At 34.8% G+C, this 27,738-nt stretch overlaps 2 protein-coding genes across 3 annotated transcripts; both read right to left on the bottom strand.

The window, feature by feature from the left end:
- Positions 1-9: 9 nt before the first annotated feature.
- Positions 10-8,148, bottom strand: LOC145899500 (uncharacterized). 2 transcript variants are annotated; one of them, XM_082988321.1, is made up of 9 exons: positions 8,025-8,148; positions 5,861-6,175; positions 4,945-5,145; positions 4,507-4,652; positions 3,652-3,781; positions 1,527-1,631; positions 1,399-1,463; positions 876-1,056; positions 10-791 (listed from the first exon to the last, which is right to left on the bottom strand). In XM_082988321.1, the coding sequence occupies exons 1-9, from the start codon at positions 8,101-8,103 to the stop codon at positions 592-594; spliced, it is 1,422 nt and encodes a 473-aa protein (XP_082844447.1). In that variant the 5' UTR covers positions 8,104-8,148; the 3' UTR covers positions 10-591. The 2 variants fall into 2 exon arrangements, with proteins under 2 accessions (XP_082844447.1, XP_082844448.1); XM_082988322.1 differs by lacking the exon at positions 1,399-1,463 and having other exon boundaries at positions 624-791.
- An 8,151-nt stretch (positions 8,149-16,299) lies between these two features.
- On the bottom strand, positions 16,300-26,221 carry LOC145899875 (uncharacterized). The gene is made up of 13 exons (XM_082988806.1): positions 26,101-26,221; positions 25,180-25,298; positions 24,136-24,200; positions 23,284-23,393; positions 23,029-23,217; positions 22,243-22,379; positions 20,832-20,967; positions 18,636-18,908; positions 18,292-18,570; positions 17,211-17,315; positions 17,087-17,151; positions 16,584-16,764; positions 16,300-16,499 (listed from the first exon to the last, which is right to left on the bottom strand). Exons 1-13 carry the CDS (start codon positions 26,219-26,221, stop codon positions 16,300-16,302), a joined length of 1,980 nt encoding a protein of 659 aa, XP_082844932.1.
- Positions 26,222-27,738: the final 1,517 nt, after the last annotated feature.

The raw sequence follows: 27,738 nt of genomic DNA, 5'->3' as shown, positions 1-27,738 counted from the left end.
GGACATTAAGTGAAATATTATGAAACACGAATAGAGAACAAACAGTGGTCACAGTTTTCTGACAACATTGTAAATTTACACAGGGAAGTTGAACACAAAGTCATTTAAAGTCAACCTTCCTGTAATACTCAATACCCTGGCAAACAAAAGGAAGGTGTTCTATTAAGTCAGGTAAAACATTAACCCCAGCAATACAAGGAAGTAAATGGAACCGTACTTGATTGCTTGAACTTCAGGTATTTGCACTGGGCGACTTTACGTTGTCGAATCAGCTTCAAAATTAAAGAGAAACTAAAAGTTGCAGATGTTCAAGAACACCGCACTGTAATAACTTGTACCAGCCGTTTTACCAGGAAAGTTATCATAATGTTGGCCAACCTTAAGTTTAAACAAATTTAAACCAAATAAAATACATTCGCATTCTGTCTCGAAATGATAGATGATCGTATGTAATACAAAATACTTTTACAAAAGCAGTGCAATGTAATAATTTTTATCACAATGTTGACCAACCTTAAGTTGAAATCAACCAAATACATAGTAGCGGTTAGTACATTCGCATTCTTTCTAAAATCAGTAGTTAAAGTGCTTTTAACTGGGACCAAATGTTTCATATGCTGATGCACTTGGGTTTCCAGTTGTGTTTTGACAAGTTGCCACATTCTGATACTCAGGTGTGTTTTCATATGTGGGTGTATTAAGTTGTGGAGGTGTGTTTTCATACACATGTGTGTCTAAATAAGCAGGTACTTCCAGTGAAACCTTTGCATGTGTTCCTTTCATTTTGTTGCCTGCAAGTTAACAACATTAATATGAAACAAAACTTTGGGTTTAATAACCGAACATTATGAAACATGTTACAATTTCACACTCACCTGTTGATCTTTTGAAACAAAATAATGCAAGTATTATTGCAAGAATCACAACAACAACAGCAGCTACAGATATTCCAATAATCAATCCCAGTTCGCTGGTAGAGTTTGCAGATAACGTTATTGTAATCGAGCTTGTTCCAATTGAATTTGTAACTTCCAAAGTGTAGGTTCCTGTAGGCTCCTATAGCAAAACCAAACTGGTATTATAAACAACTCACTTCGCATATTTTGTAAAATTAATTTTGATACACAGCAATTAAAATATATTAAAAACAATATTGCTACTTGTAAAAAATATATTTGCTGACACTTTGATAATTGGCCATAGAGATCGATAGTTAATTTTAATGTTGGGTAATTTTATTTTTTCTGCATCTATTTTTTCAACAATTTCTGCTTCTATTACTTCAGTCAACCTTTTGGTCACGGTCAAAAATGTATTAGAATCTGGTATTATATGATCTTCCATGTGACTTAGAAGAAAGCAAAAAACTAATACTTATTGTTCAACAACATATCTTACATTAATTTGATATGTGTACCCCTGCTGATTATTTGACATCCATGTAAGATTTTTATTCCCACCTCCTAAACCAAATAATTTCATAAAACAACTTGTTTTAATCTTAAAATGATCTAAGCATTACAAACCTGGTGACATTAAAACAGAGGCATAAGGTGGAGGATTCGAATACACACTAATATCACATGGTTGGTTTGGTTGGCAGTTCACATTACCGACAGTGTATGGTTGGTCTATAAAATTAATTATATTGTAAACCAACATTAGCACAACTACAAAATATGTGCAATTATTGTTTGAAATAGTGTAAACCAAATGTAAATTGACACATGATTTATGAAATGTCTCATTGTAAACATTAGCATTGTGCAAAGTGGTCAAATATTCATGGTTTCAGATTTATGAAACTTAAAATAATCACAAAACAGCCTAAAAACTAAGCGTTAAAACCTATTACTAGCTTAAAACGCAGGCAATTGCTACACGATGTGTGTAAAGTTTTAAACGTAAGGGATATAAAGATAAAAAAACAGATGCTATAATTTTACAAAAGACCTGTTCCTCAATGAACTGTTTACTGTTATGTTTGGAATACAAAAGTAGGTTGCAAAAAATATGAAATTGTTTTTGGAATAGACCTAATGCAACCAACAGAAACCTTCACTAAACACCCAGTTATTAACAGGTTAAGCAAGACATATCACACAAAACAAATTAAATGATAATTAATTCATTCACCAGATACCATACACTAGCACAATTAAGATAATCCAATAATACACACAAAGGTGTAGTTAATCTTATACAGAACATTTTGGGTCAGTTTTTACTGAATGCTACATTTTGCAATAGTTTCCAAAACTATACGGAAACAGGCCGATTTGAAAGGACAAACTATTTTAAATTAACACCACATGCAAAATTTCTATGGTGCAAACTTACACAGAACATCAATGTTAATCCTTGTTTGAAAACTCCCAAACACATCAGAAGACTTGCATACATAAGTACCAGTGTCATTTGGTGTAACATTTTGAACAAAATGCTATCATTATTAACATCTATCTCAACATCAATCCCATCTTTTGTCCATTTTAAGATCGTACCAAGATAACTTTGGTAGTCAACAGTACATTTAAATTTAACAGCATTGCTTACATTGAGAAGCTTTGTTGTATTGTTATCAACTGTTTCACCATTAACTGTTATCTTTGGTTGTCCTGAATTAGAATGATTTAAAGGGAAAAATGTCTAAATTCAAAAACAAACTTTAAAACTAACTTGATGTTGGAACTGAAACAATTAAAATGGTTTTACTGTTAGAATTACCAATGCCATTATTGGCTTGACAAGTTGCATTTGTTGAACTAATAAATTTTCTGTTTATGTTGCATGAATCATTGCGTTCATTCAAGTTATCATATGACCAAACACATTGGGATTGGGGGTTTGAATCCACAGAGCAATTTAGGATTATACTGTCATTTTGCAAAATAATATATTGGCTTTCAGTTTGTTGAAATAACCCCTGTACAATGATGTGGATTGAAATTGATGGTGGATCTAAATACAACAAACAAAATCCTGTGACATATGTAGTAGTACCCATTCATCTTAAAACGCACTTAATTGCAATTTAGAAGTTTGGAATTTGAACAATAGAGAGAACTTTGACATCTGACAACTATGTAATACATTGACATGGGATCAAAGACACACATTTAAATCAAATCATTTATAAAGCATATAGCCATTTTGTTGCATAGGGATTTTGAGTAAAAAGAGGCGATGCTATTACTTTAAAGACAGTCCTGTTTTTTGCTTATTTTCATTGCATGGACCTAACAAAAATCAAGTAGATTGGTATTATTATGCAATCACTAACAACAAATTTTAATTGTTTAAAAACAATAAGAATGCTTTTGTTGTGCTTTAACAATACAATAGCAATGTCTCTGCTACTTTTATGATCATTTATCTGCATAGCACAGCAAATGTCACAGATGCTTTCATATTATTTGGTTTTTGGTCAACATGAGATGACATGCACATATTTTATTTGGGACATACCTGCCTATGGAAGAAAGAATATCTTTGTTGTCATAGATTGTAAATTAGCATCTCTGTAAGTTTATACTACTTTATATTCCCATTTATCACATAAGAAAATTTCAAATGAGATTAAAGGATTATTTGCATAATAAACAACAGCAGCATATATTTCAAACAGTGAGTGTAAACAAACATACCTACAAGCAACATTAACTTTTTGTGTGGAAGACCATCCTTCTGATGGGTTGAATTCAGTGTAGTTTGTAACAGCCTGACATCTATATTCATCTCCATTCATGACTTTAGTGAGAACAACTTCATAAGGTTTGTTCTGGTCAAATAGTAAACATATGCATGGTATTGTGCTATAAACATAAATTGCCAAAAACTTTTCTTTAAATTGTACTCTAGTATTTATCGAATAAAGGATCATAAGTATAAACTGCAGACAAAGGTTTTAACTGCCCTAACAAAAAGGATACACACACAAACAGTACATGTAATGATAAAGTTATGTTACCATAGCTCTAACAACTAAATACAACAATGCATTTTTGTACATCATAACATGTTTTATAATTTAATATGTGTTTTCTATACAGGAACTGATGATGTTGCAGGGTGAAATTTATATTCCTTTTAAGCATACAGGCTGATCCTGTTTTTGAAGCAAGTGCTTTTTGTTCATGCAAGCTCGATTAACATTCAATTTTTAAGGCAACTACTATTGTTTGTAACCATGCAAAAAATGGGACTTAGGCATTACACCAGGTTCCATATGTATGTTATTTAGACATACTGTATGCAACACATTTTTGTTTGATATTTTGATTTTGTGTTTGGGGCATGTTACTTATAAAGCTATAAATCATTTCAGTCACTACTTTAAATGCAATAGCGTTTCAAATTGCTTGCTGTCGGTTCCATGTGGAACAAGAGTTTTCTTTAAACTTTTGTTTGGTTTCTTAAAAGTGTGCTAAATTAATAATGAATCTATAATGCCTTAAATTTGAACAAAGCTGAGTCAAAAAAAAAAAACAAATAACATTTGCTCACCACAAGTCCTGTTAATAGCACTTTTCCATTTTTTTCCAAGTAATACTGACTTCCACTAGGATAAATGCTTTGATTATAAAAACAGTTCATTATCAACATATTCACAACAAACCCAGAAAAATTGCCTTGCAGAGTTGTATGAGGTACTGCAGAAACAACTTACTTACTTTCACACTAAAACCTTTGGTATAGGTAATTGTATTGAATAAAGACTGAAATAAAATAGTGCATTTTACAATAAGATAAAATGGGTACCAGCTTGCCTCGCTGTTCCAACATACATAGCACAATGGACACATGGAAATTTTACACTAATCAAATACCCAAACTTTATTCTCGTAAAAGTTTATAAAATTAAGCCTTATGTGAAATGGATACTCTTTTTTGCACATTTTTTTATGTCCTGAAAAAAATAATGTGTCATCTTTGTATATTTACCTGTCCAACATTCCAATACAGATCCACCATCCCAAGTGGCATCATTTAGGCAAGTGGTTTTATTGATACCATGGGTTTCATTTTTGTAAAAAAGTTTTGCTAAACCACAGTCAAGCTGACCAGGTGCATTGTATGTGTAATGGGTTGCATGAACTGCTGGTTTTACAACTGGTTGCAAGGTAGCAAGTGTACGTGGACATTCTGTAATAACGTATATTTTATTAGTTTAAGAAAATGCTACATATTGTAGCAATACTAGCATTTTATTGCTGAATTCTGCTCTTCTGGCAAATTTTATCTTATCTGTGTTGGTGGGTGCATCGGCGTGTACATTGGGGAAACTGGCATCGCGCTGAGAACGAGGTTGAAAGAGAAAACTGCTGATTCTCAGCATGCGACCCAAACAGACATACAGTGGACTTACCAGAACGATGATTTTGAAACTGAGTTCGAAAGGTACAAGAGGATGTTTTTGGAATCATTGATCATTAATGCATATGCTTTATTTCCCCCAGTGTACCGACACCAGGATTTTTTGCCGTTAAACATTGCGCACTCCAAAAACCATTAGTGTTTTTGCTGATAATTGTATAGTTCAGGTGCGTTCGCCCTTCCTTATAGTCTTTTCACTTCTTCCCTTCTATTGTAGTGTTTTTTCTTTGTTTATGTGCCACAACCTTGTCCACATTGCTTGATTCCCATTTCATCATTGAGAAATGTTGATACAATAAAATTTATCAGAAGGGAAATGTTCAGCAATAAATAGCATTTTGTTCATACCATTTCATTACAGCACTTTTTGTGTTACATAAGGTAAGATATGTTACAATATAGTACAGAATATTAAAAACCTTTGTTACAACGAGTTTACACATATTCTGAAATCATATTTTAAAAATGTTTAGCAGATATTTACCTTTGACATTTATTAGTAGAAGTTGTGAATGTAGAGATACAGAGTTACCTGAACAACTTATCATAAAATTCATATTGGAAATAGGTTTGTCAGTGAGAGTGTAAGTGGTATTAATGAGTTTGTCAGTCATAGTGCAAGTTATGCTGTCAGTGTTTCTGCACATGGAACCAGCAAAGAAAGACAGCCCTGCAATATTGTTCCAGACACAACTAGAATACCCAGAATAATTCTCAACTTGTCCATTTACAACTGGGATATTGCCGTTAACAACCACATCTGTGTTGTTGGGTGGAAATGGAAAAGTGATGGTTATACCTGTAACAATACAAGTGTTTAGTATTGTGCTTTGGGAGTTTGCAACTGCATCAGCATCAGGCACAGGCTGTTTACCAACCACAGACCAAAAACGTACGAAACAGTCTGCAGCCAAGTTAATTTTTAGGCAAGTTAAAAAAAAAAAAGCAGACGTTCTGGAGAAAATTTAAGTTCACAGTGAGTGTCAGAATGAGTTAAACCAGGGTTTTTTGAAGGCTAAGTGCCAATCAAAATATGCTAAATGTTTTCAGTCACTACACTGTAAATGAATCAATATATGAGATTTTTTGGATATATTCTTGTAATTCTCAAAAACTAAAATATGATTGCATGAAACATCACTGCATTATCTGTTTACAGTAGCAGGGATCCCCTACATATTTGTAAAGGTTGCCTGACAAGTTATATACGTGCAACCACTGACCTGCAGAAGCTCATTCGGTAGAGCGTTAGGCCTGGTTAGCCCAGGTTTAGGAGTTCAAACCTTACTAGGAGCTTGATTATTCACTTAGACTCAAACATCTCTCTCCGACTTGTCAGGAAAAAGTGGCTGATCCAGCTAGGCTGCAATGCCTGGGCTGTGAAGCCTTTAAACCTAATGATCCCCAAAACTATGCACTACTTTTTTTAAAAACAACAAAACTCGGTTGTAAGATCTGGTAAATCACATTCTTTGTTGGCCTTTGTCGACGAACTCATATGCTATGTACCATATACAATTACACATAATAAACAAATATTGTTTAAATCAGTAAAATATGCTTATTTCAAGGTACAGACAGTGATAGGAACAATTGTTTCTGTGGTGTGCTGTAGTACTTGTCCAGCCATAGGCCAAGTGTGAGTTTTTGCCACATGCTTATTAAATTTCTTGATTTCAATATCAACAGATGCCTGACTTGATAACCCTTATGGTTTTATCGGATAAATGTAACCGCCATTGTATGTGAAGGCGAAAAGGTATAACCATACTTTCTGTAACAGGTCTAGGGCGACTACTGACAAGCCCAAAGTTAAAAATAGTAAAAAATAATTTGGCAGATCAAAGTTGAATTGATTTCACACTTCTCTTGACCCATTAAGCATGCACAAACATGTTTGAGGGTGTTTTGTGTTGAAATTAGTCACATAGAAAACTCAAAGTGCAGTTGCTGGTTGTGATAACATAGGCACCAGGTTTTCTTAAAATATTTGTCAAATACTGGAAATTTGTCAATGTTAAAAAGCATTAGGATTACAGGCTTTGCACCCAGCTGGATCAGCCACTTTCTTTGACAAGTGGGAACTTACGACCCTGGACTGACCAACTGAGCTACATGAGCTCAGCACTTTCATGGGGTATATTGTGGTCAAGGTACGCTGGTGCGTAAGTGCACAACTTGCCAGGCAATCTTCACATATATGTGGGGGATCTCTACCACTATAATCAGACAGCATAGTCTTCTGTGTATCATCTTATTAATAACACAGCACAAACTATCTACACATCTCGCACAACTACAGAAACCAGTTGAAACACCTATGCCTGCAGGCTGCAGTTTGGAAACGAGCATGACAGGTGTACAGACCTGTTATAGAGGGCGCTATGGGATTATGCGAATAAGCATTTATGATTAACCAGAGAATTTTCTTTATGAAACAAAGGCTACATATTGTGATTTACGCTCCATAAATCAGATTATTTTATTACATTATAAATTTCGGTTTCCTTTTCTCTGTAAAAGTCAGTCAAGGGAAGATGAAAAAAAAACGCCTGGTGGTGCAGACTTGCTGTACACTTAACACTATGTATTGCATGGGATTCGGACATTTCTACACATATAACTTTTACAACAATTTTAAGGCTTACCTGCCGTATATTGGTAGCAAGCAAAGAGCATCAGCAGTGTTTTACCAAATGGCTTTCTCGTTGTTTGAACCACAGTCATATTTTCAATTATGCTAAAACATTACTAGTTTGTAGTATTTTGTCTGTAATAAACATTTGCAGTAATTTGTTAAGCAAACTGCTAAACTACTGTATTTCTACATAGAAGCCATTACACTGTTTTGGTACATCAAAAAACAATATTCACAACAACAAACATTTTAATAGTCAGTTTATGGAAAGGTTCATTATTAAAAGAAAATACGAAAGAGACGCTATTCGACAAAACTGAGAAGACAAGTTGGTATCATTGGAAAGGTAATTGTGTAAGCTTTGCTATAAGTGAAAGACTGATTTTTTTATGACGGTCATATTTAATATTCGGTCGGTAAACTAACAGCCCCCATGAAATCTCGCACAAGTTTTGTCGACTGGAAAAAAAGTTTTGTCAACTAGCGTCTCTTTGGTGTGTTAAAGGGGATGCAATGCAATAGAGATAAAATTTTTGCTTTTGTGTAAGAAAGAGCCATTGCAGCTTGCAAAGATTTTTCTTTGTTGTGAAAAAATCAGGAAAACCAATCTTTATTACCCTTAAGTTTTATTAAATTTAAATTACCACCAAACACATAATGTACATTCATACAATATAACAGTCTAACTAGCTCATAACTAGCCTAAACACTTTTTGGAAGTCTATATACTTCACACTTCACACTAATGTTAATTGACACTACAACATACCATGACAAATTTTACGTCATCATGTATGACGTAACGAAATTTACAAGAGTTTTGCCCTCCATACGCGTTACGACGGCCAACGAACTTCAATGGCATACTTCGTAAGGTACCACATCCACAAAACCAAAATGTTATTTTGTGGAAATTGACCACGTCTGACAAGTAACCTGCATTGCGTCGTGTGACTGTTGAACGCCTTAAATAAACACGCCAAAGTAGCCCGCAGGTACTACGAGCAAAAACCTAACGAACAACATGTACTCTTATGTTGCCAGGATCCTAGAGCAAAAACCACAGATCCAATTGAGACCATTGTGGCATCCTCAGAAACTATGTCCGGGTCCACACTCACGCTTTGCGCCGGCGGATTCTTTGTTTGTTTCATTATACGCCGGCGTGCGGGCGTAAGCTTGGGACATTGAAACAAACAAAGAATCCGCCGGCGCAAAGCGTGAGTGTGGACCCGGCCTAACCCTCTACTTCACAATAAAGCCAATGTTAAAAGATTTACTGCGCCAGTGCGACACCAGCTGGTGCAAACATAACAACGATTTACACAACATTGTGACGTCACAAACAAATTAGAAATCGTTTCAAGATTTAAATCAAGGCAGACGAAGTAACTTAAATTTCAAGGTGAAGTTGCAGGGACGTGTTTGACACGTGTGCAAAATAGAACACTCCGTTTTATCTGACTTAAACTAATAAAAAAAAAAATTGAAAACATATCAACTTAGAATACAAACAAATGACGAACATGACACATACCTTATATCACAACATGTAAGCGCTCAAAGCAGCGACGAGATCTATGCTTTGTTTGTGTATCTTTTTCTTCTCCCCCTCTCCATCTTGGCTTAAGGCCAATGCGGAATTTATAACATTTTTGAAATTGACAAAATATGTGATACTTTTTAATAAGCCCGAATCTGACCCGAGAAGCCAGACATAGGCCCAATACTCTTCACCATTTTGAAAAATTGCATCATCTTGTATCGAATAAATAGGGTATACGTCAGAGGTGACCAAAATACGGCCAGCATTATGATTTTGTGCGGTCTGCGACATAAATGCGACAAAACGGCAGGCCTTTATATAAGTTAGGTTTCCCGGTTTGGCCACAGCAAAAACCCATGCGCTGATTAAACATATTAACATATTACATTATATAACATCCAAATGCCGTGAATAACGATTCCAAACTTTCTATAGTGACAAAATTTTGTCACGATGCGCACAAAATTGTCAATTTACTTAGTCTTTATGAACCGGAATGTTACAGAGAATATTATTAAATTCGTTTGTACAACATGATAAGGGTCGAACGTTCCAGTAGACTGAAATATATTTTGTGCAGTTCGTACAATACTCAAGGTTTAGCCTTATGTAGCGTTTGGTTGCATGAAACTACGCTGCATACACACAAAAATGGACTTCTATAGCGTAGCAGAATTATTGAGGCACGCGCTAATAAAATTCTTAAATGCGGCTCACACTCTTTGGGCACCACTGGTACATGCAATTCTTCTACCATTGTATTCATAGACAATGTTTTGAATTTAGGAAACAAAAAGGAAAAAAGGATAACAAACGACTACTTATCGGACAATGGTCATTCGCACTTATCGGCACCGTGCTTGTCATTCGCACAACATATTTTCACATCCGCAGCAGTTCGGATGGTCTCACATGTTGGAAAGTACTGACCTTGCCTATGTTTCTATGAGCAACGGCGTCCGGCATTGAAGAAGTTAAAAATGTGTCCAAAATTAATCGTTCTGCTGCGTTTACGGTTTCATTCCGTCTTTGATATTTGCAAGCAATTGAACATTGCCGCAAATGAGGCACGTAGATAATTCAAAAAATTCCAATTTCGTTTCTAGCTTATAAGGTAGGGCTGCTCCTGTTAATAATGTTGGTCTCGTCACATTAACAAGTGTAGACTCCACTATACTTGCTACTGAATGTGTCTAACAATGTCATGTTTTGAATGTGGTTGAAGAAACAATTTAACTGGAATAATATACGGGACTTGAGTGAATTTTAAATATTTTGCAGTTTTTTGCGTCCAAAGCCCGAACACGTCAATTCTTGTCACGAATATTAACTAGGATGTAGTTAAGTGGGAAGGTGCAATCTGATATCCCACAGTGCTTTAGTATAGGAAACATTAACAATTTGCAATATGATCAGGGCATATAATGATTACATTCTGCCTTAATTTCTATGCACATCTAAATTAACCAACCTTGCGTGTAGATGTATCACCATGACAATGTCCAATTACATGCAAAAAAAGCAAATTGAGCATGGTCTAAATTGCAAAGGAAACTCTTAATTATGAATGACTTCAGTGATCAGTGATTGCACATCTTTCAACTCATCATATACATACACGCGCATACACGTAATATTTAAAGTCGGGCAAGGCAATAAGAAACTCACTATGTGCTCACCTTATTGACATTATATTTGGAAAAAGACAATAACACATGAGGAAAAAGACAATACATTTTGACCGATAACAACCTTCATTCAAAAGATTGCTTCGCTGTTTAACTTCATGGCCTGACATGTGAGCTGAACGTTTTGGTGATCAAAAAACCTCCGGATTGTTTTCCATAACCGAACACAGTTTTTCCTGGCATGGTAACGAATTCCATTTAAGGCTTTTATGTATAATTTTAGCGCCATCTATCGCCAGAATGTAATTGGGAAAGTCCCTATAGTAAATTTATTTTGTTGTTCAAGTCTAGTTTTTTTTGAGAAGGGAAACAACAATTTGTTGAAAACAACAACACTCAAAAATGATTGCTTTTTTTCACCGCACAGGTCTCTGATGTGATTTTGTTTTATTGAAAAGCCGTGTTTCCAATTCGAATATCCTACACCACTTCACTCAGTGCCAAAATATACTGCAAAACATATATAAATCGTGCCAACAGCCACGAATAAGACTTTACGTTCTATACAATTGAGAAACCAGTGGTTTCAAATATATTTAGGGGTGCGTGTATTTTACACGGGCCAGATATCTTGTTCTCCGCAAGAGGGCGATAAAGATTGTATTCAGTTCAGGAGACTGTTCATGGCCAGCTTCCAAGCAGGCTATTTTTGGGTTTAGAGTTTTTTGCTCTGAGAAACAAAACGATCAATAAACGTAAGGTTTGCATATGATCACAAGATTTTATTTTTTTGTTTTTTTTTTCGTCTGATACAAAATAGTAAGAAGCAAGTCACAAATGTAATCTTCTGGTTTGATTCTGGGGAAAAACAGTCTTAATGGGAAAAAGTATCCAGATGTTTAAGATTTGGGACTAGAAATTTGTCTACGTGATTGATATAACTCTGTCGCAATTGTGCGGTGACAAATATGATAACCCTAAAGTCTAATAATCCTAACAAAGAAAGTGAAAGTAGACGATTGTTTGAACACACATATCCACCCTAGTACGCGAACAGGATATTACGAGGGTTTGTTTGCACTGTAACGTTTATGCTATGATGTAATGACTTGCAGTCTTAACCGCCCAGGTAAATACCACAGTTCTTGGAACTGTCTGAGACAAGTATATGAGAATTGACCGTAATGACAAAATGACAAGAGTCGTGGGCTCACGCGATTGCATACTTGATTGTGTATATATTCTGTGTTTTTTTGTGGTGAGAATCATTTTACATTTGGGCTTGCCATATTGTGTGGAATCGCCCTATTCTGCACATATTCGTTCGTATCTTGGTGTCAATTGAATAAAACAAACTAACCCAAGTTTCGTTTGTTACTGAAGCGGAGTCAGGAAACGTCAGTCGCAGTGAACACGCAGTCAACTAGTAAACATTCCCCCTCAAATCTTACACTGGGATCACGTCGGGGTCACCAAGTGTAAGATTTGGGGGGGAGGTTTATTAGATTTTCCCAAAAACTTTGAAACCTCGCCACCTTTAAAATATCCTGGATGCCAATTGTAACATGTTGGTTTATCTGATAATCTTCTATAAGTTGCAAACAGCTAAAAAGTGCAGTATTGACAAAAATTTACTAACCTTTACTGAAGCATCCAGATAAGAGAACAAATGCAACTTGAAGTAATAGTTTCACGATCATGGTAAAACAAACTCTTTTACACAACAAATATCTCAGCTACCCTGGAACCTGAAGCTGCACAAAAATGTTAAACGACCCACGACCGTGACACCTGTTTTATTGTTATATTGTGTGTGATGTCAACAAAGCGCAACAGAGATTCAATGGAACGTCAATTTAACGCAAATTGCAAACAATGGAACTCAGTCGTCATGCTTGTGAACCGCGAAACCCGTCGAACTGACGGCGCATTTTCCGACTCCCTCACAGCAGGTATAAATTTTACTCGTAGCATAACGTAACTACATTCAAAACAAGAAATTACGTTCGGCGCTCTAGTCCAGGCGTACATCGTAAAGTACAGCAACTATACAATCATAATATATTTTTTTAATGATGTCGAATCACAACTAGCATTATTGCCAAAGTAGCCTGCACTTACTACAGGAAAAACGAACGACGTTTCTAGTCTACTTATGTAGCTGTGTAATTTTGTTCGGTGTGCGACGAAACCAACAAGTACCTGTTGGCATATCATACTACGAGACTGAGGTTGCAGCAAACCATTTCAGCTACGCAAGCGAACTTAATTATCAAAAACTTGGTTAAGATTGTTGTCTGCGTCGTGTAAGGAATAAGTCGCTCGCAATATGATCAGGGCAGCGTGTGATGTTTATATCCTTCCTTATTTCCTATTCAAATCTAAACGCGTCAACCAACCATGCGTGTAGATGCATCACCAGAACAAAGTTCAATAATATGTAAATGAGCCAAATTGAACATGGTCTTAAATTGTAAAGAATATTTTTATTTCTGCACGTTTTTTCTCTCGCACGATAACTTTGCAAAAAATTCATTTACTTTCAATCTAGTTTTTGAGTTGGCTGAACAAGTTAGTTTTCGATAAATTGACCGAATCCTAGAGTTGAGAACAACTTATCAGTGAATGCACATCTTTCAACGCATTATCCTAGTACACACACGAAATATTTGTAAGTATTTGAGAGTTGTTCGCACACACGGCCGTAACACAAACGATCAGGAAGTCGGGTAAAGCAATAGTGAAAAGCTCATTATGCGCTAATCTCATTCACATGATACACTCTTACACACGTAGGCTACATTACAAAAAAACAAGTGGAAAAAGATAATACAGTTTGACGACAGCAATCTTCATTTGAAAGATTGCTTCGCTGTTCAACTTTATGGCCTGACATATCAGCTGAAAGTTTTGATGATCAATAGACCGCCGGATTGTTTACCACAACCGAACACAGTTTATCCTGGCCTGGTAACGAATCACATTTAAGGTTTCTTGTATAATTCTAGCGCCCTCTATCGCCAAAATGTTTTTGGGAAAGTCCCTAAATTGAATTTATTTTGTCAAGACCTAGATTTTTTTGAGAAGGGACCTAGATTTTTTTGAGAAGGGATGTAATTTCCTGGTTTCATTCTGGGGGAAAAAAACGGTCCTAATTTGTAAAAGTGTTCCGATGTTTAAGATTTGGGACTAGAAAATTGTCTACGTGACTGATATAACTCTGTCGCAATTGTGCTGTGACAAATATATGATAACCCTAAAGTCTAATAATCCTAACAAAGAAAGTGAAAGTAGACGATTATTTGAACACACATATCCACCCTAGTACGCGAACAGGATATTACGAGGGTTTGTTTGCACTACCATTGCACACAACACCTCATCTCTTACACCACTGCAAACAACACTAAAGGTTATATACGACCATTTTCCGTCAGTGTGCAGTATATGTGACATTATGACGTCAAGCAACTGATTAAAATTATATTTTTCTCAGGATCAATAACTTGAATGATGAAATTCGCATTATCTGTTTAGGTGTAAGCTGCGAAGTTTGTTTTTCGGAAAAAAATCATTTATCAACAAACTTCGGTGAAAATGTATGTGCTCCATATTTCTGAACTTATTGTGCAATAAGATAAAGCCGTGGCACCCATGCACTCCTTTTAACTTTATATAATTACTTCCTGGTTGGCTTTAACATCGAGACATATCTTGGGTTCACCATAGCACAGTAACCTATCGAACTATCCGGTGACAAAGTATTAGTTACATCAGTGCGACGCAATGAAAAGCTGCGTTATAACAATGATTCAAACTCAGCTTAGTGATCACTGTCCTTAAATCACATGTAGGAATTTATAAAACGACAACTAAGATATTTATGGTTGAAGACACGACTTGTTTTCTTACAAACAGAAAGTATTTTCACGCTATATTGTGTCTTGTCCCAAAAGTAAGGCCATTTATTTCATAATGCGGTCAGATGAATTTCATAACAAAACATTCAAAAAACTATGTTTGTGCAACTTCCTTAGGTCTTGTTCAGTGTTCTCGTTAAACTTATTACATCGGTTATTCGTAAGTAAAGAAGGTGGTAGATAGAGAAGAGAGCAAAACACACATTTCGCATATTAGCTTTCCTGCCAACACGGAAGTTCTGTAAAGGAAAGGAGTCCTTGCCTGTAAACCGCCTTCCGCGTATTCGTCACCGAGCATGTTGTTTCACGTAAAAAACCCTACAATATATTGATCACCTTAGTTTGATCACAAAAGTAAGTGATGCACAATTTCACGGAATTAAAGCCAAAGCCGTCAAATCAACCAATTTACAGGGTGTAAACGGCAGAACTTTTATACATACAAAGTTCAAATCGTCCAAAAAAGGTTTAAATGACTCTTTGTAATGAATCACTTAATTACCGCCTATTCTCCTATTGCTTACTATAGGTTGGCGGTAGAAAAATCCTTGCAATAGAAACTCAACGCAACGAAGATCACATTCATTTATAAAATATTAGAAACACACAGTGATTGACATTAAGTGAAAACGTTATGAAACACGAATAGAGAACAAACAGTGGTCACAGTTCTTACAGCATTGTAAATTTACACAGGGAAGTTGAACACAAAGTCATTTAAAATCAACTTTCCTGTAATACTCAATACCCTGGCAAACAAAAGGATTAAGTCAGAATAAAACATTACCCAGCAATACAAGGGAGTAAATGGAGGTGTACTTGATTGCTTGAACTAATCAGGTATTTGCACTGGGCGACTTTACGTTGTCGAATCGGCTTCAAAACCAATAAGAAACTTAAAGTTACAGAAGAACACCGCACTGTAATAACATGTACCAGCGGGAAAAGTTATCATAATGTTGGCCAACCTTAAGTTTAAATAAATTTAAACCAAATAAAATACATTCGCATTCTGTCTCGAAATCATAGATGAATGTAATACAAAATACTTTTACAACAACAGTGCACTGTAATAATTTTTATCACAATGTTGACTAACCTTAAGTTTAAATCAAACCAAATACATGTTTCAAATACATAGTAGTGGTCAGTACATTCGCATTCTTTCTAAAATAAGTAGTTAAAGTGCTTTTAACTGGAACCAAATGTTTCATATGCTGATGCACTTTGGTTTGCAGTTGTGGTTTGATAAGTTGCCACATTCTGATACTCAGGTGTGTTTTCATATGTGGGTGTATTAGGTTGTGGAGGTGTGTTTTCATACACATGTGTGTCTAAATAAGCAGGTGCTCCCAGTGAACCCTTTGTAGGTGTTCCTTTCATTTTGTTACCTGCAAGATAACAACATTAATATGAAACAAACCTTTGGGTTTAATAACCCAACATTCTAAAACATGTTAGAATTTCACACTTACCTGTTGATCTTTTGAAACAAAATACGGCAAGTATTATTGCAAGAATCACAACAACAGCAGCTGCAACAGATATTCCAATAATCATTCCCAGTTGGCTGGTAGTGATTGCAGATACTGTTATTGTAATCGAGCTTGTTCCAATTGAATTTGTAACATGCAAAGTGTAGGTTCCTGCAGGCTTCTACAGTAAAATAACCAAACTAGGATTACAAAGAACTCACTGTGCATAGTTTGTTACATTACTTTCAACATACAGCAATGAAACTATATTATTTTAAATTTATTTTGGGATATATGTTTAATTATCACATTTTCCTGCATCTATTATTTAAGTCAAACTTACGGGCACATTTTGTATTAAATAGGTATTGGTAACTGGCATCAACTAAAGTAAACCAACCATTTTTGGATTAAAGGTAATCGTTTGTTTAATGTTATACTACCTTTAATGTGACTTACAAGAACAAATAAATGATTCCCTACTGTTTAACAACATAATTTACCTTAATTTGATATGTGTAAACTGGTGGAGTACTAGACAACCATGCAAGAGTTTCATTTCCACCTCCTAAAAAATATATTTATAAATCAAATGTTAAGATATGGCAAGATTCAAGCATTACAAACCTGGTGACATTAAAACAGATGCATTAGGTGGAGGATTTGAATACACAGTAATATCACATGGTTGGTTTGGTTGGCAGTTCACATTGCCGACAGTGTATGGTTGGTCTATAAAATTAATTAACTTGTAAAGCCAACATTAGCACAATAACAAAATATATACAATTATCATTTGAAATAGTGTAAACCAAATGTAAATTCACACATGATTCATAAAATGTCTAATTGTAATCATTAGCATTGTGCTAAGTGCTCAATCATTCATTGGCTTTAATGCACATATAGCAAAAATTGTTTAATGGAGAAAAATCTGCAACTTGTACCAATAGAGTTTCTAGCTTTTTCTGATTATAAAGCAAGTAATGGTATTTTTGCAAATTTTAATATTATACATGTTACATGACGTCCTCGTGTGTTATTTCACGTTTTCAGATTTATGAAACTGAAAATAATCACAAGCAGAAGAAAAATCCTCCTAATAGATTATTAGTTGCAATGAAACTTTCCACATGCTACACATATAGTTGGAAACATTTCTAATACTTGTAATTACATTATATAACCAATCTTAAAAACCAGGTAATTTCTACATGAGGTGTAAAGGTTTAAATAATGGATATAAAGATAAAAGAAACAGTTGCAGTAATTTTACAAAAGACCTGTTCTATGATGAAATGTCTACAGTTATGCTTGGACTACAGGAGTAGGTTGTAAAAAATATGAACATGTTTTTGGAATAGAACTAATGCAACCAATAGAAACCGTCACAAAACACCCACTTATTAACAGGTTAAGCAAGACATAAAACACAAAACAAATTTAATGATAATTAATTCATTCACTAGCACAGTTAAGGTATTCTATTAATACACTCAAAGGTGTAGTTAATCTTAAACAGAACAAATTTGGGTCGGTTAAGATTTCTACCAAATTCTACATTTTGCAATAGCTTCCAAAACAAATTATTTACGCAACATGTCAAACAACACTCTGTTTTTAAGAGAAATATGGAAACATGCAGATTTGAATGGACAAACTATTTCAAATTAACACCACATGCAAACTTTCTATGGTGCAAACTTACACTGAACATCAATGTTAACCCTTGTTTGAAAACTTCCAAACTCATCAGAAGACTTGCATACATATGTACCAGTGTCATTTGGTGTAACATTTTTTGGCAAAATGCTATCATTATTAACATCTATCTCAACATCAATCCCATCTTTTGTCCATTTAAAGATTGAACCAAGATAACTTTGGTAATCAACAGTGCATTTAAATTTAACAGCATTGCTTTCATTGAGAAGCTTTATTGTATTGTTATCAACTGTTTCACCATTAACTGTTATCTTTGGTTGTCCTGAATAAGAATGTTTTAAAAGAAAAAATGTATAAATTCAAAAACAAACTTCAAAACTAACTCACTCATTGTGGGAACTGAAACAATTAAAATGGTTTGACTTGTAGAATTACCAATGCCATTAGTGGCTTTACAAGTTGCATTTGTTGAACTAATAAATTTTCTGCTGACGTTGCATGAATCATTGCTTTCATTCAAGTTATCATATGACCAAACACATTGAGATTGGGGATTTGAATCCACAGAGCAAATTAAGCTTATACTGGTGTTTTGCAAAATAATATATTGGTTTTCAGTTTGTAACCCCTGTACAGTGATGTTGGGAATTGAAGGTGGATCTGAATACAACAAACAAAAAACAATCAACAAACAAAATTCTGTGAAATATGTAGTGGTACCCATTCATCTTAAAACGCATTTAATTGCTATTTAGAAGTTGAGAATTTAAACAATTCTTTTGCACGAGAGAACTTGTTAATTTGTATCAATTTTTTTTTTAACAAACAAACAAATTCACGTTCAATTCAACACATTTTTCACACACAATTAAACTTTAGTTTTTAAGTTTGTCTTACAGAACATTATTGCATGAAAGAACTTGTTAATTTGTATTGCAACTTACACTGACATTTAAATCGATAAAACATTAAAAGTCACCATTGTTTTTATGACATATGTCATTTGTCAGCATAGGCGCCTAGTTTCCATTTTTCCAGGGGAGCGGCTATGTTATGACGTCATAATTTGTTACTATGACATCATCAAGGATCGAAAAACTGTGTTTGAATTTTAATGCATGGGGAGTATTAGCCAAAAGGGCGGCGTTAACGATAAACACAAGAGATCGGTCTACGACACAACCAATAAACCTGTACCTGTTGGCATAGTATACTGCGAGACTGACGTTGCAACAACTGATGGCAGCTATGCAAACGAAACTAGGTCAACATGTTTTGTGTGCGTCGCGTAAGAAACACATTGTTTTTAGGTCTTTTTTCTTCGAACGTTACCCCCCGGACTAGGCGCCTATGTTTGTCAGACATAATCAAACTTTATAATTTAAGATTGTCAAATAAAACTACAGTTTCATGGTCCATTTTGACATACATAATAAATCAGAATTAACATAAATTTACACAACTAATGTGTTTTTATTGGGACAAGAGAAGTTAACAGACAATAGATTCCTGATACATGTAGTATTTTCACATCAATAATTAAGGGTACAAATCTAGACAAACTACATATGTAAGCAACAACTAAGCCAAGGAACTCCTTAGCAAAGTACTTCAAGTTGCTTAAAGAAGGACAAATTTACAATGCACAAATAATGCAACCTAAAGAAATTGGCCTCAAGTAGTTTTTCAATGTGAATCCAAGATCATCATATGTTTTCACATTGAAAAAAATATTTTGCAGTTTTCTGCCTCTTCACATACACCAACTGGTCAATTAAATAAAATAAAACTCTGTAATTAAGCAAAAATTGTCAGGTTGATGGTGTTGAAAGACATATGTAACAACTTTCAGCCTTTCACAAATCAAACATTTAAATACCTGGATTACCAGGCCGGTTCCAATTTTTTAACAAAATACATTGGTTCACATGGAATTGGTTCCATCTTGTTTGTAAGCTCGCAGATATGTCATTTTTTAAGCATTAAGCGGCACAAGTAGATAGCAAACCCAGACAGTAGATGTACGATTTTAAATCACTTAACTAAAAACAAATGTTAACATTTCAATCCCCACAATATGACACAACTTTAACAAAACAAGTTGACAAATTATTTGATAGGCAGCGCACAACTTGGAACATCACCACTTCTGCATTCAAAATTTGAAAGATATTGAAAGTAAGTAGTTTTCTATTCAGATTTATTTTTGTAATCCAGATTTGGGTGGATTTTCGTGCCTCAACCATTCATTCATTCATTCATTCATTCATTCATCAACCCAGGTTTCAGAGACATTTTTATTCAATACAACTTTTTAAGATCAGTTACGTGAATTGTTCACAATATCATAATTACTGGCTACCATCTTTATTACTGTGTGTGTATGATGTCACAAATGCCAGGTTATTTTGTCCACAAAAACTGTATAAAATGGCACATGTGTTATTTTATGTCACATTTAGTTGAGTTGAATACTTTTAGCAGCAATAAAATCACAAAATGACACACCACTAAAATTAATAAAAAAAGAACATGTGCAGTGTATTAGCTCATTATATTTGTATTGTACAATTTGTTACTTACATTTGACATTTAATGTCTTTGGTGTTGATATTCCCAAACTAGTATTGAGAATTGTGTACTTGGTGTTTGCTTTGCAAGTCACCTCTTTCCCATTCATTTGTCGCTGGAGAGTTACAATATATGTCTGTTGTCTTCCCTTGTAAAACAAAAAAAAGCATCACTAATGTTTGGACCAATAGCAATATAACTCATCAGTGGTCAAGTGTGTTCACGTGCATCATAACCCCCCCCCCCCCCCCCCTCTTCTGAAAATTTGCACATTGTTTTAAGTGTGATTATTTTTCTGCTATGCAGGAATGAATACTAAGTGTTCATCTCCACAGTTGATTTGTTTCTTGGCCGCGCAAACGGTGATGATCAAAAACAACTGTTTGTATCACATATACTGTCAACTACTTACCTAAACTTTGGCAAAGATATTCAGTACAAATCAGTAAAAATTTACATGCACAACCTAGTTGATTATTTTATGTGTAAGTTGCAGACAGATGGCCACTGTTTTGACCCAAAAGGTCTCATCAGTGCTGTTGGTGTGACTATCAGATAACTTTGCTTACCAAAAATGAAGTAAAGATTTGGCTCCACTTGGCCTATCATAGGATTATTTTATGTTTACTCGTCTATTTTTTCTTAACTTGCAATGTTGCAAATTTTAAATTTGTCATGTAATGCAATTCAGAAATAAAAATAACACCAACAAAAAAAATTTTGGCCTTTATATGTTGCAGAAAACAAGTTGTTGAACTGTTGAATAATGTATAACAAATGTCCATGAAATTTAGCGTTAATTGTGCATGACCTACATCACTTATCATTTGTCGTGACATATACCATTAGTGTAAATGCACCAAGGCATGTTTACTTGAATAATTTCATATCACAGGGAGGGTTGAATAACACAGAACAATTTGGCACGCCCATGTTAAGAGAATGACACATCTACAAAATTATCTCATAACTGACTTCCATGCCTTTTATTACAACTGACCATAGTTTTGCAGTACTTCCAGGTAAAACCATGCAAAAAGGGGGATTGAAAAATATTACCAATTAGATGTGAAAAACAAGTTAGTACAAGTAAAGAGAAAATATGTTCACAGTTTTTGGTGTATTGTGAATAAATTACTGAAAGCGTATACTAAAGGCAACAGTTTTGCTAAACATTGTGATAACAATGCAAGTGGGTGACTGGATTCGGCGTGCCAAGGCTTTCGATGGTGCATGCATGAAGTGCATGACATCCTTAAATTAAGACCAAGAATTTGTTTTTTCTGTACAGGCCAGTTACTAACGACTCACAGTCCAATATTTGTGGAACCCAGGTATAAAATATTTTGACATGTATCCTTATTTGGGTTGTCCACAATTCTCATTTTATCATGCTTTCAACAAAATTTATGCAAGGGCCTACCTGTTGTGTCAGTGTTTTTCCAATATAAAAGGAAACATTATTTACTGGAGGGTAAGCAGATGGTGATGTGTTGCAGAATATATTAGTTGTTGTTCCTTCATTGCTAGAAAAATTTCCAGTCAAGTAAGGCTGAGGATCTAGATGAAAACACCTGCTTTTGTTGGGGAATATTGAGTTACACATGTGCTTTCAAATAAGTCATATAAGTATGGGCATTAGTAGCTCTTGATTAAAATATGACACATAGCACTTAAGGTTGTCCCATACTGTTGTTTTTCACCCGATAACAACACCTAATATTTTTCATAAGAAGTACTGTGATATCGATACTTCTAAAGTGCTGCAAAAGTACATGCAAAATTGTTACATGAAGTTTCATATTATATGTGCGAGAGCCATAATTATCAATGAGGGCTGTAGACAAGGTGTCACATTCACAGCTAACTTATCAAGAAGCGAACATTTCAGAGGTTGTTTGTGAACAATTCTGCATTATTGAAACACAAACATGTTCCTTTATTGCACACAAAACTTTAATCTTTAAAGTTGTGATTGTCTTTATCATCAGCATGTGCATTCTAGTGCAAACATTCTGTCACAATATTACAAATTGTGCCTTCATTTAACTTACTGCAAGCAGCACATTATTGGTCTGTGGTAAAAATTATCATTTCTGATTTGATACTACCTGCAAGTAATGGGTAAGATTTAACACACGTAAGATTTAACACATATTGGATATTATCTGATATCGATAAGAGGATTAAAACAAATTGTAACAGTTACCTGACCAACATTCCAACCCATCACCTCCTAACCATGTTGCATCATTTTGACAAATTGTATCCCTGATAGCAGGAGTTGAGTTGCTGTAAAACAACTCCTGTCCATTTGGACATAGGAACTGTCCATGTCCATTAAACTGATATTTATCAGCTGCAATATTTGGTCCATTATTTACAGTACTCGGGCAATCTAAGTGTATAAGTCATGAGTTACAATTACCCAAAATATTCAAGTAAAGCTACTGGCTTAATTTACCTTTAACAGTAAACTTGGTCACATATGTAACTTGTCCAACAATCAAAGACAGCTTAGAGTACTCGGATGAAACATTATAAAAAACTGTAACTCCCCTACTAGTGGTGCAACTAAAAAGATAAGAACAATTGTTGCTGAAAGTGACAAAATGAACAATATCAGGCTAAGATATCATAAAATGTTTTATAATTAGCTGCCACAAATATACAAACATTTAAACTCACTACACATGCTGCTAATAGTTTAGGACTTTCAATATTTTCAGCACAACTAGTTAATTTAAATACAATTTTGCAATATTATGTCTGTTCACATATACCAACTGGCCAACTATGCAAAATATGAGCACCCTATTGTTAACAAAACACATGGTTAGACGATTTCGGAGGATCATTATCAAAATTAATGGGGAGCATTTTTTTGCACATTTTACTTGCAAATATTTGGCATGAACTGTGCAAAGAAAACGAACATATAATGGGATAACTTAAATTTAACAAAGTTTCTCCAAACCATAATAGTAAAATGTAAAACACAAATGGTTGGAACAATCTGTACATTTCATCTTTTTTATACCAGTAACAATATTGCTTGCAATTGGAACACAAGGTGTAAATGTGGAAAGTATATGAAAAGTTTGTGGCAATTAGTAGATCTACATATGTAACAATGGAAAACTAAAAAAACCTTTGATCATTTTTAATAATAATCATGCAAGAGTATGTTTATTCCATTTACACAAAAATATCAGTTTTCATGAAACACAATAAACAAATATGTCTGATTTCTAACACAGCATAGTATATATTTTATTTACACATTACTGCAGATATTAAATAAAATTTACCATACCTCCGTAATATATGAGGCAAGTTTGATGAACAAATCCAACGAGTTGGGATATATGTTGCAAGATTCTAAACAAAAGGATGTTAGACCTAACTTGACTCCCACAACTATACATGAAACAGTTATTCAGATTATTCAGTTGCAAGTTGAGACAACACTGCTCTTTTAGCTGAGCTAACATCATTTTAAGAGTATACGTAATTACTTTCCACTCTAATAAATAGGCTTAAATGTACAGGGCATAACAACCATTAGTGAGGGGACAGATCTGGGAAAGGGCCTCCGAAACATTTTTTTATATTACACTTTAGAGATGATATGTGCTTGCAAAACCCAATCTACTTTTACATGTTGGCGTAACTGGTATTCACCTAAAAAAAGCTGGTTGTTAAATGGAAATGCAGTTTCTTTAGTAAAACCAATTTTTGCATTTCAGTAAAAAGAATACTCTCATTGTTAGACACAACAAAAAGTAAGCATATATTTACCTCTAAAACTTTAACATGATGAAATAACCATAAGTGTAGTGGTTCTCAACTTATTTTTGGAAAGATTTATCTCAACAGAAGTTTGCAACTTTATTCACAATGTTACACATTGTATTGTGGTTTAATAACTTAACTGCCTTTAACGATAATGATTTCAAAGGTAAGAGACAAATCCCGTTATGAACGTTGACAACAGATAATGTTAGTTGGATACAAAACAAATGCAACCAACATTGGTTTGGAATTTGCAATGGCACTGGAACACCGTGACTGCGAAAACTTTGTACCTGTGTTATAGCACTGCAGATGATCACAAACTTAACAGGATTTTGAACCACCCTTTGACAACATTGCATGAAACCAGATCACATAAAATCAGCAATTTTCAAGGGTGAAATGTGACTGTTTGGGGTAGAACATAAAAAAACCTGATCCACGTCTCTTTACTTAAAAAACAATTCATTGACAAAAAAAATTACACTCATTGCCCTGATCAATTATTTTCTGCACTCAGTTAAGAAAAAACCTTTATGTAAAACTATTTCAAGGTAATACTTACATTGCTTGTCAAATTTGCATCATTAAAAAAGAAACTTGCACTCTCAATGACAGTGATTGTGACAAACACATTTGCACCAGTTGCTTGATTGGGGTACGGTGAAAGAAGAATTTGTTGACCTGAATATTAAAGCTTTTATAATACCACTTCCTACACACAACAAAACAATCCAATCCTGTAAAAACAGAAAGGACTAATTTATTTAGCTCAAAAAAATTAATGCAAAACCATTAGCACCCTACCAGTTAAGATGTGACACAAACTTCCATATTAGTTTTGGGTTAAGGTTGACATATAAAGTCATTGCCAGTTAAATCAATTTATTTTCGTTTTGCATAAAAGGTTTCTATGCACATGAAACATAAAATATTAAGGGCACGAAATAAATAATAAGATTTGAGTTATTAAGTCAGGCAGCATATTGTAATGACAATATTTAGGGCCATTTACTACTTTCTCGGAATTGTAGCATTCTGGAAAACACTCATAGCAGTTCATTTAGAAGTTGTAAGAGTACTGCAGTGGTTCCTTCAGGTGTAAGTTAAGAAGGAATTCTACCAATGTCAGGAAAATATACTACCATGCGCGTGATTATGTCCAACAACAACAAGGATTGTGTTTTTAATGTATTAGTGATTAACAAAAGCTTCCTGTGCCAAGTAATAAATCATTAAATACTAAACTACGTTACACAGAAATATTCTGTGGGAAAATGCACTCATGTGCGGAAATATAGGGTTTGATGGTGCCTCTATTAAATGAATGTTTTGATGCATAATTTGTAAAATTTCACTGATAATCCCAAAATTAAGTAACTAATGTATTAACATAGGAAAAACATAACATTGTTCAAGCATTACGAACTTGGTACCAAAAAAAGTTTCAGAGCACTGTGCACAGGTAGTTTAATTTAATGCTCACCTTCGCTTATACCACCTGCAGTCATCAAAAGGACAAAACCAGAATACACTTGAGATAATTTCCAAAACAACAGCATGTTCGGTCTAATTCTGTTTGGAAAGCCAACATGATACAAATTCATTGTAACAAAATATGTTCTAAAGAAAGGTTAACCCAAATTACGCCATCGTAATCTGTGACATCATACAAAAACTACAAAACGTTACTGTGACGTCACGGTTCAAATGTTAATTGTGACGTAATTGTCTCTTATTATCGACAGAAGGCACAACAACAACAACACGAATGTTAAATGACACCTTACGAGTTACAATGCCAAAAATGACGTCATTGCCATTTCTGCATTGAGTCGATGCGTAGACTGAATACACACAGTGCCTGCGACACCTACAATGCCTAGACTGAATGCCTGCGATGCCTACCATGCCTACAATGCCTAGATTCTATACCTACAATGCCTAGATTCTATGCGTACAATGCCTAGACCAGGGTGTACAACCTGCGGCCGTACAGCTTCATGCGGCCGTTGGTAAATTAAGTCTGTGCGATGCGGTCGGCATTAATAAAAGGGCTGTGCGCCCCTGGCCTACACTCAATGCCAACAATGCCTAGACTCTACTTAAATCTATGCGCACAATGCCTACAATGCCTAGATTCTATGCGTACAATGCCTAGACCAGGGTGTACAACCTGCGGCCGTACAGCTTCATGCGGCCGTTGGTAAATTAAGTTTGTGCGATGCGGCCGGCATTAATAAAACGGCTGTGCGCCCCTGGCCTACACTCAATGCCAACAATGCCTAGACTCTACTCAAATCTATGCGCACAATGCCTACTATGCCTAGACTCTATGCGTACAATGCCTAGACTCAATGCCTACAATACCTACGATGCCTAGACTCCATGCGTACAATGCCTACGATGCCTGGGCTCAATGCCTACGATGCCTATAATGGTATTTCAGAGACAGCACCTCTTTTAGTTACAACAGCTACAAAATCAAAATAATAATTTACGAAAATTTACACGTCGTAACCTGCATTGCGTCGAGTGACTTTTATGTTTAGAGCAAGAACGATAATCGCAACATTGTGATGTCTGAAGCAAATTCGAAATCGAAACTTGCATCGATCGAAAGACATGTCCTTTGTGACAAAGTATGTCAAATTTCAGCTTGCAGCAACCTTACTTTAACATCGACCGAAATTTAAGTACCTACTGTGTTTCTGCGACACCTAGTGGTGCCTAAAACAAAAACGATTTATTGTCACTTTGTTCTCATTGTTTACAACCTCACCTCGTACGCTTGAACATGAGGCGGGCCTGACACAAAATGACAAATGAAGTTATACTTCTGTGATTCAATCTTTAGCTTTGCATCAAACTTCGTTATTGTTTGTTTTATTTTGAGTTAAATTGTAATTACGTCGTGTACATGCGCATATGGTATTTTGGGTTGATCGCTTCGCTTCTCCCTGACATGTGGGTAAATATCTGATATATGGAAAATCGGTTTTGGGTTCAATAATTAAATCGACAAAGTATCTGTTATTGTTCGTTTTTATTCTAATTAAAGCAAATGTTTTGATAGTCATAGGAGTCGTGATACACAGAGTGTTTTCCTTTTGCAAACGTCCCT

Source organism: Ascidia mentula, chromosome 4, assembly GCF_947561715.1.
Source record: "Ascidia mentula chromosome 4, kaAscMent1.1, whole genome shotgun sequence".
Classification (NCBI taxonomy): domain Eukaryota; kingdom Metazoa; phylum Chordata; class Ascidiacea; order Phlebobranchia; family Ascidiidae; genus Ascidia; species Ascidia mentula.
The sequence above is the reverse complement of the archived record's forward strand: the minus strand, read 5'-3'. Positions and strand labels throughout refer to the sequence as shown.

Excerpts from the sequence above, each read along its gene's own strand:
- LOC145899500 (XM_082988321.1), bottom strand. The coding sequence starts at position 8,103 with ATGACTGTGGTTCAAACAACGAGAAAGCCATTTGGTAAAACACTGCTG. Across the intron at positions 1,464-1,526 it reads CTCTGTTTTAATGTCACCAG|GAGGTGGGAATAAAAATCTT; the intron begins GTTTGTAATGCT and ends TATTTGGTTTAG. Across the intron at positions 1,057-1,398 it reads GGTACACATATCAAATTAAT|GAGCCTACAGGAACCTACAC; the intron begins GTAAGATATGTT and ends GTTTTGCTATAG.
- LOC145899875 (XM_082988806.1), bottom strand. The coding sequence starts at position 26,221 with ATGAATTTGTATCATGTTGGCTTTCCAAACAGAATTAGACCGAACATG. Across the intron at positions 24,201-25,179 it reads ATGCAAATTTGACAAGCAAT|AATCTTGCAACATATATCCC; the intron begins GTAAGTATTACC and ends CCTTTTGTTTAG. Across the intron at positions 23,394-24,135 it reads TTGCCTCATATATTACGGAG|TTGCACCACTAGTAGGGGAG; the intron begins GTATGGTAAATT and ends TTATCTTTTTAG.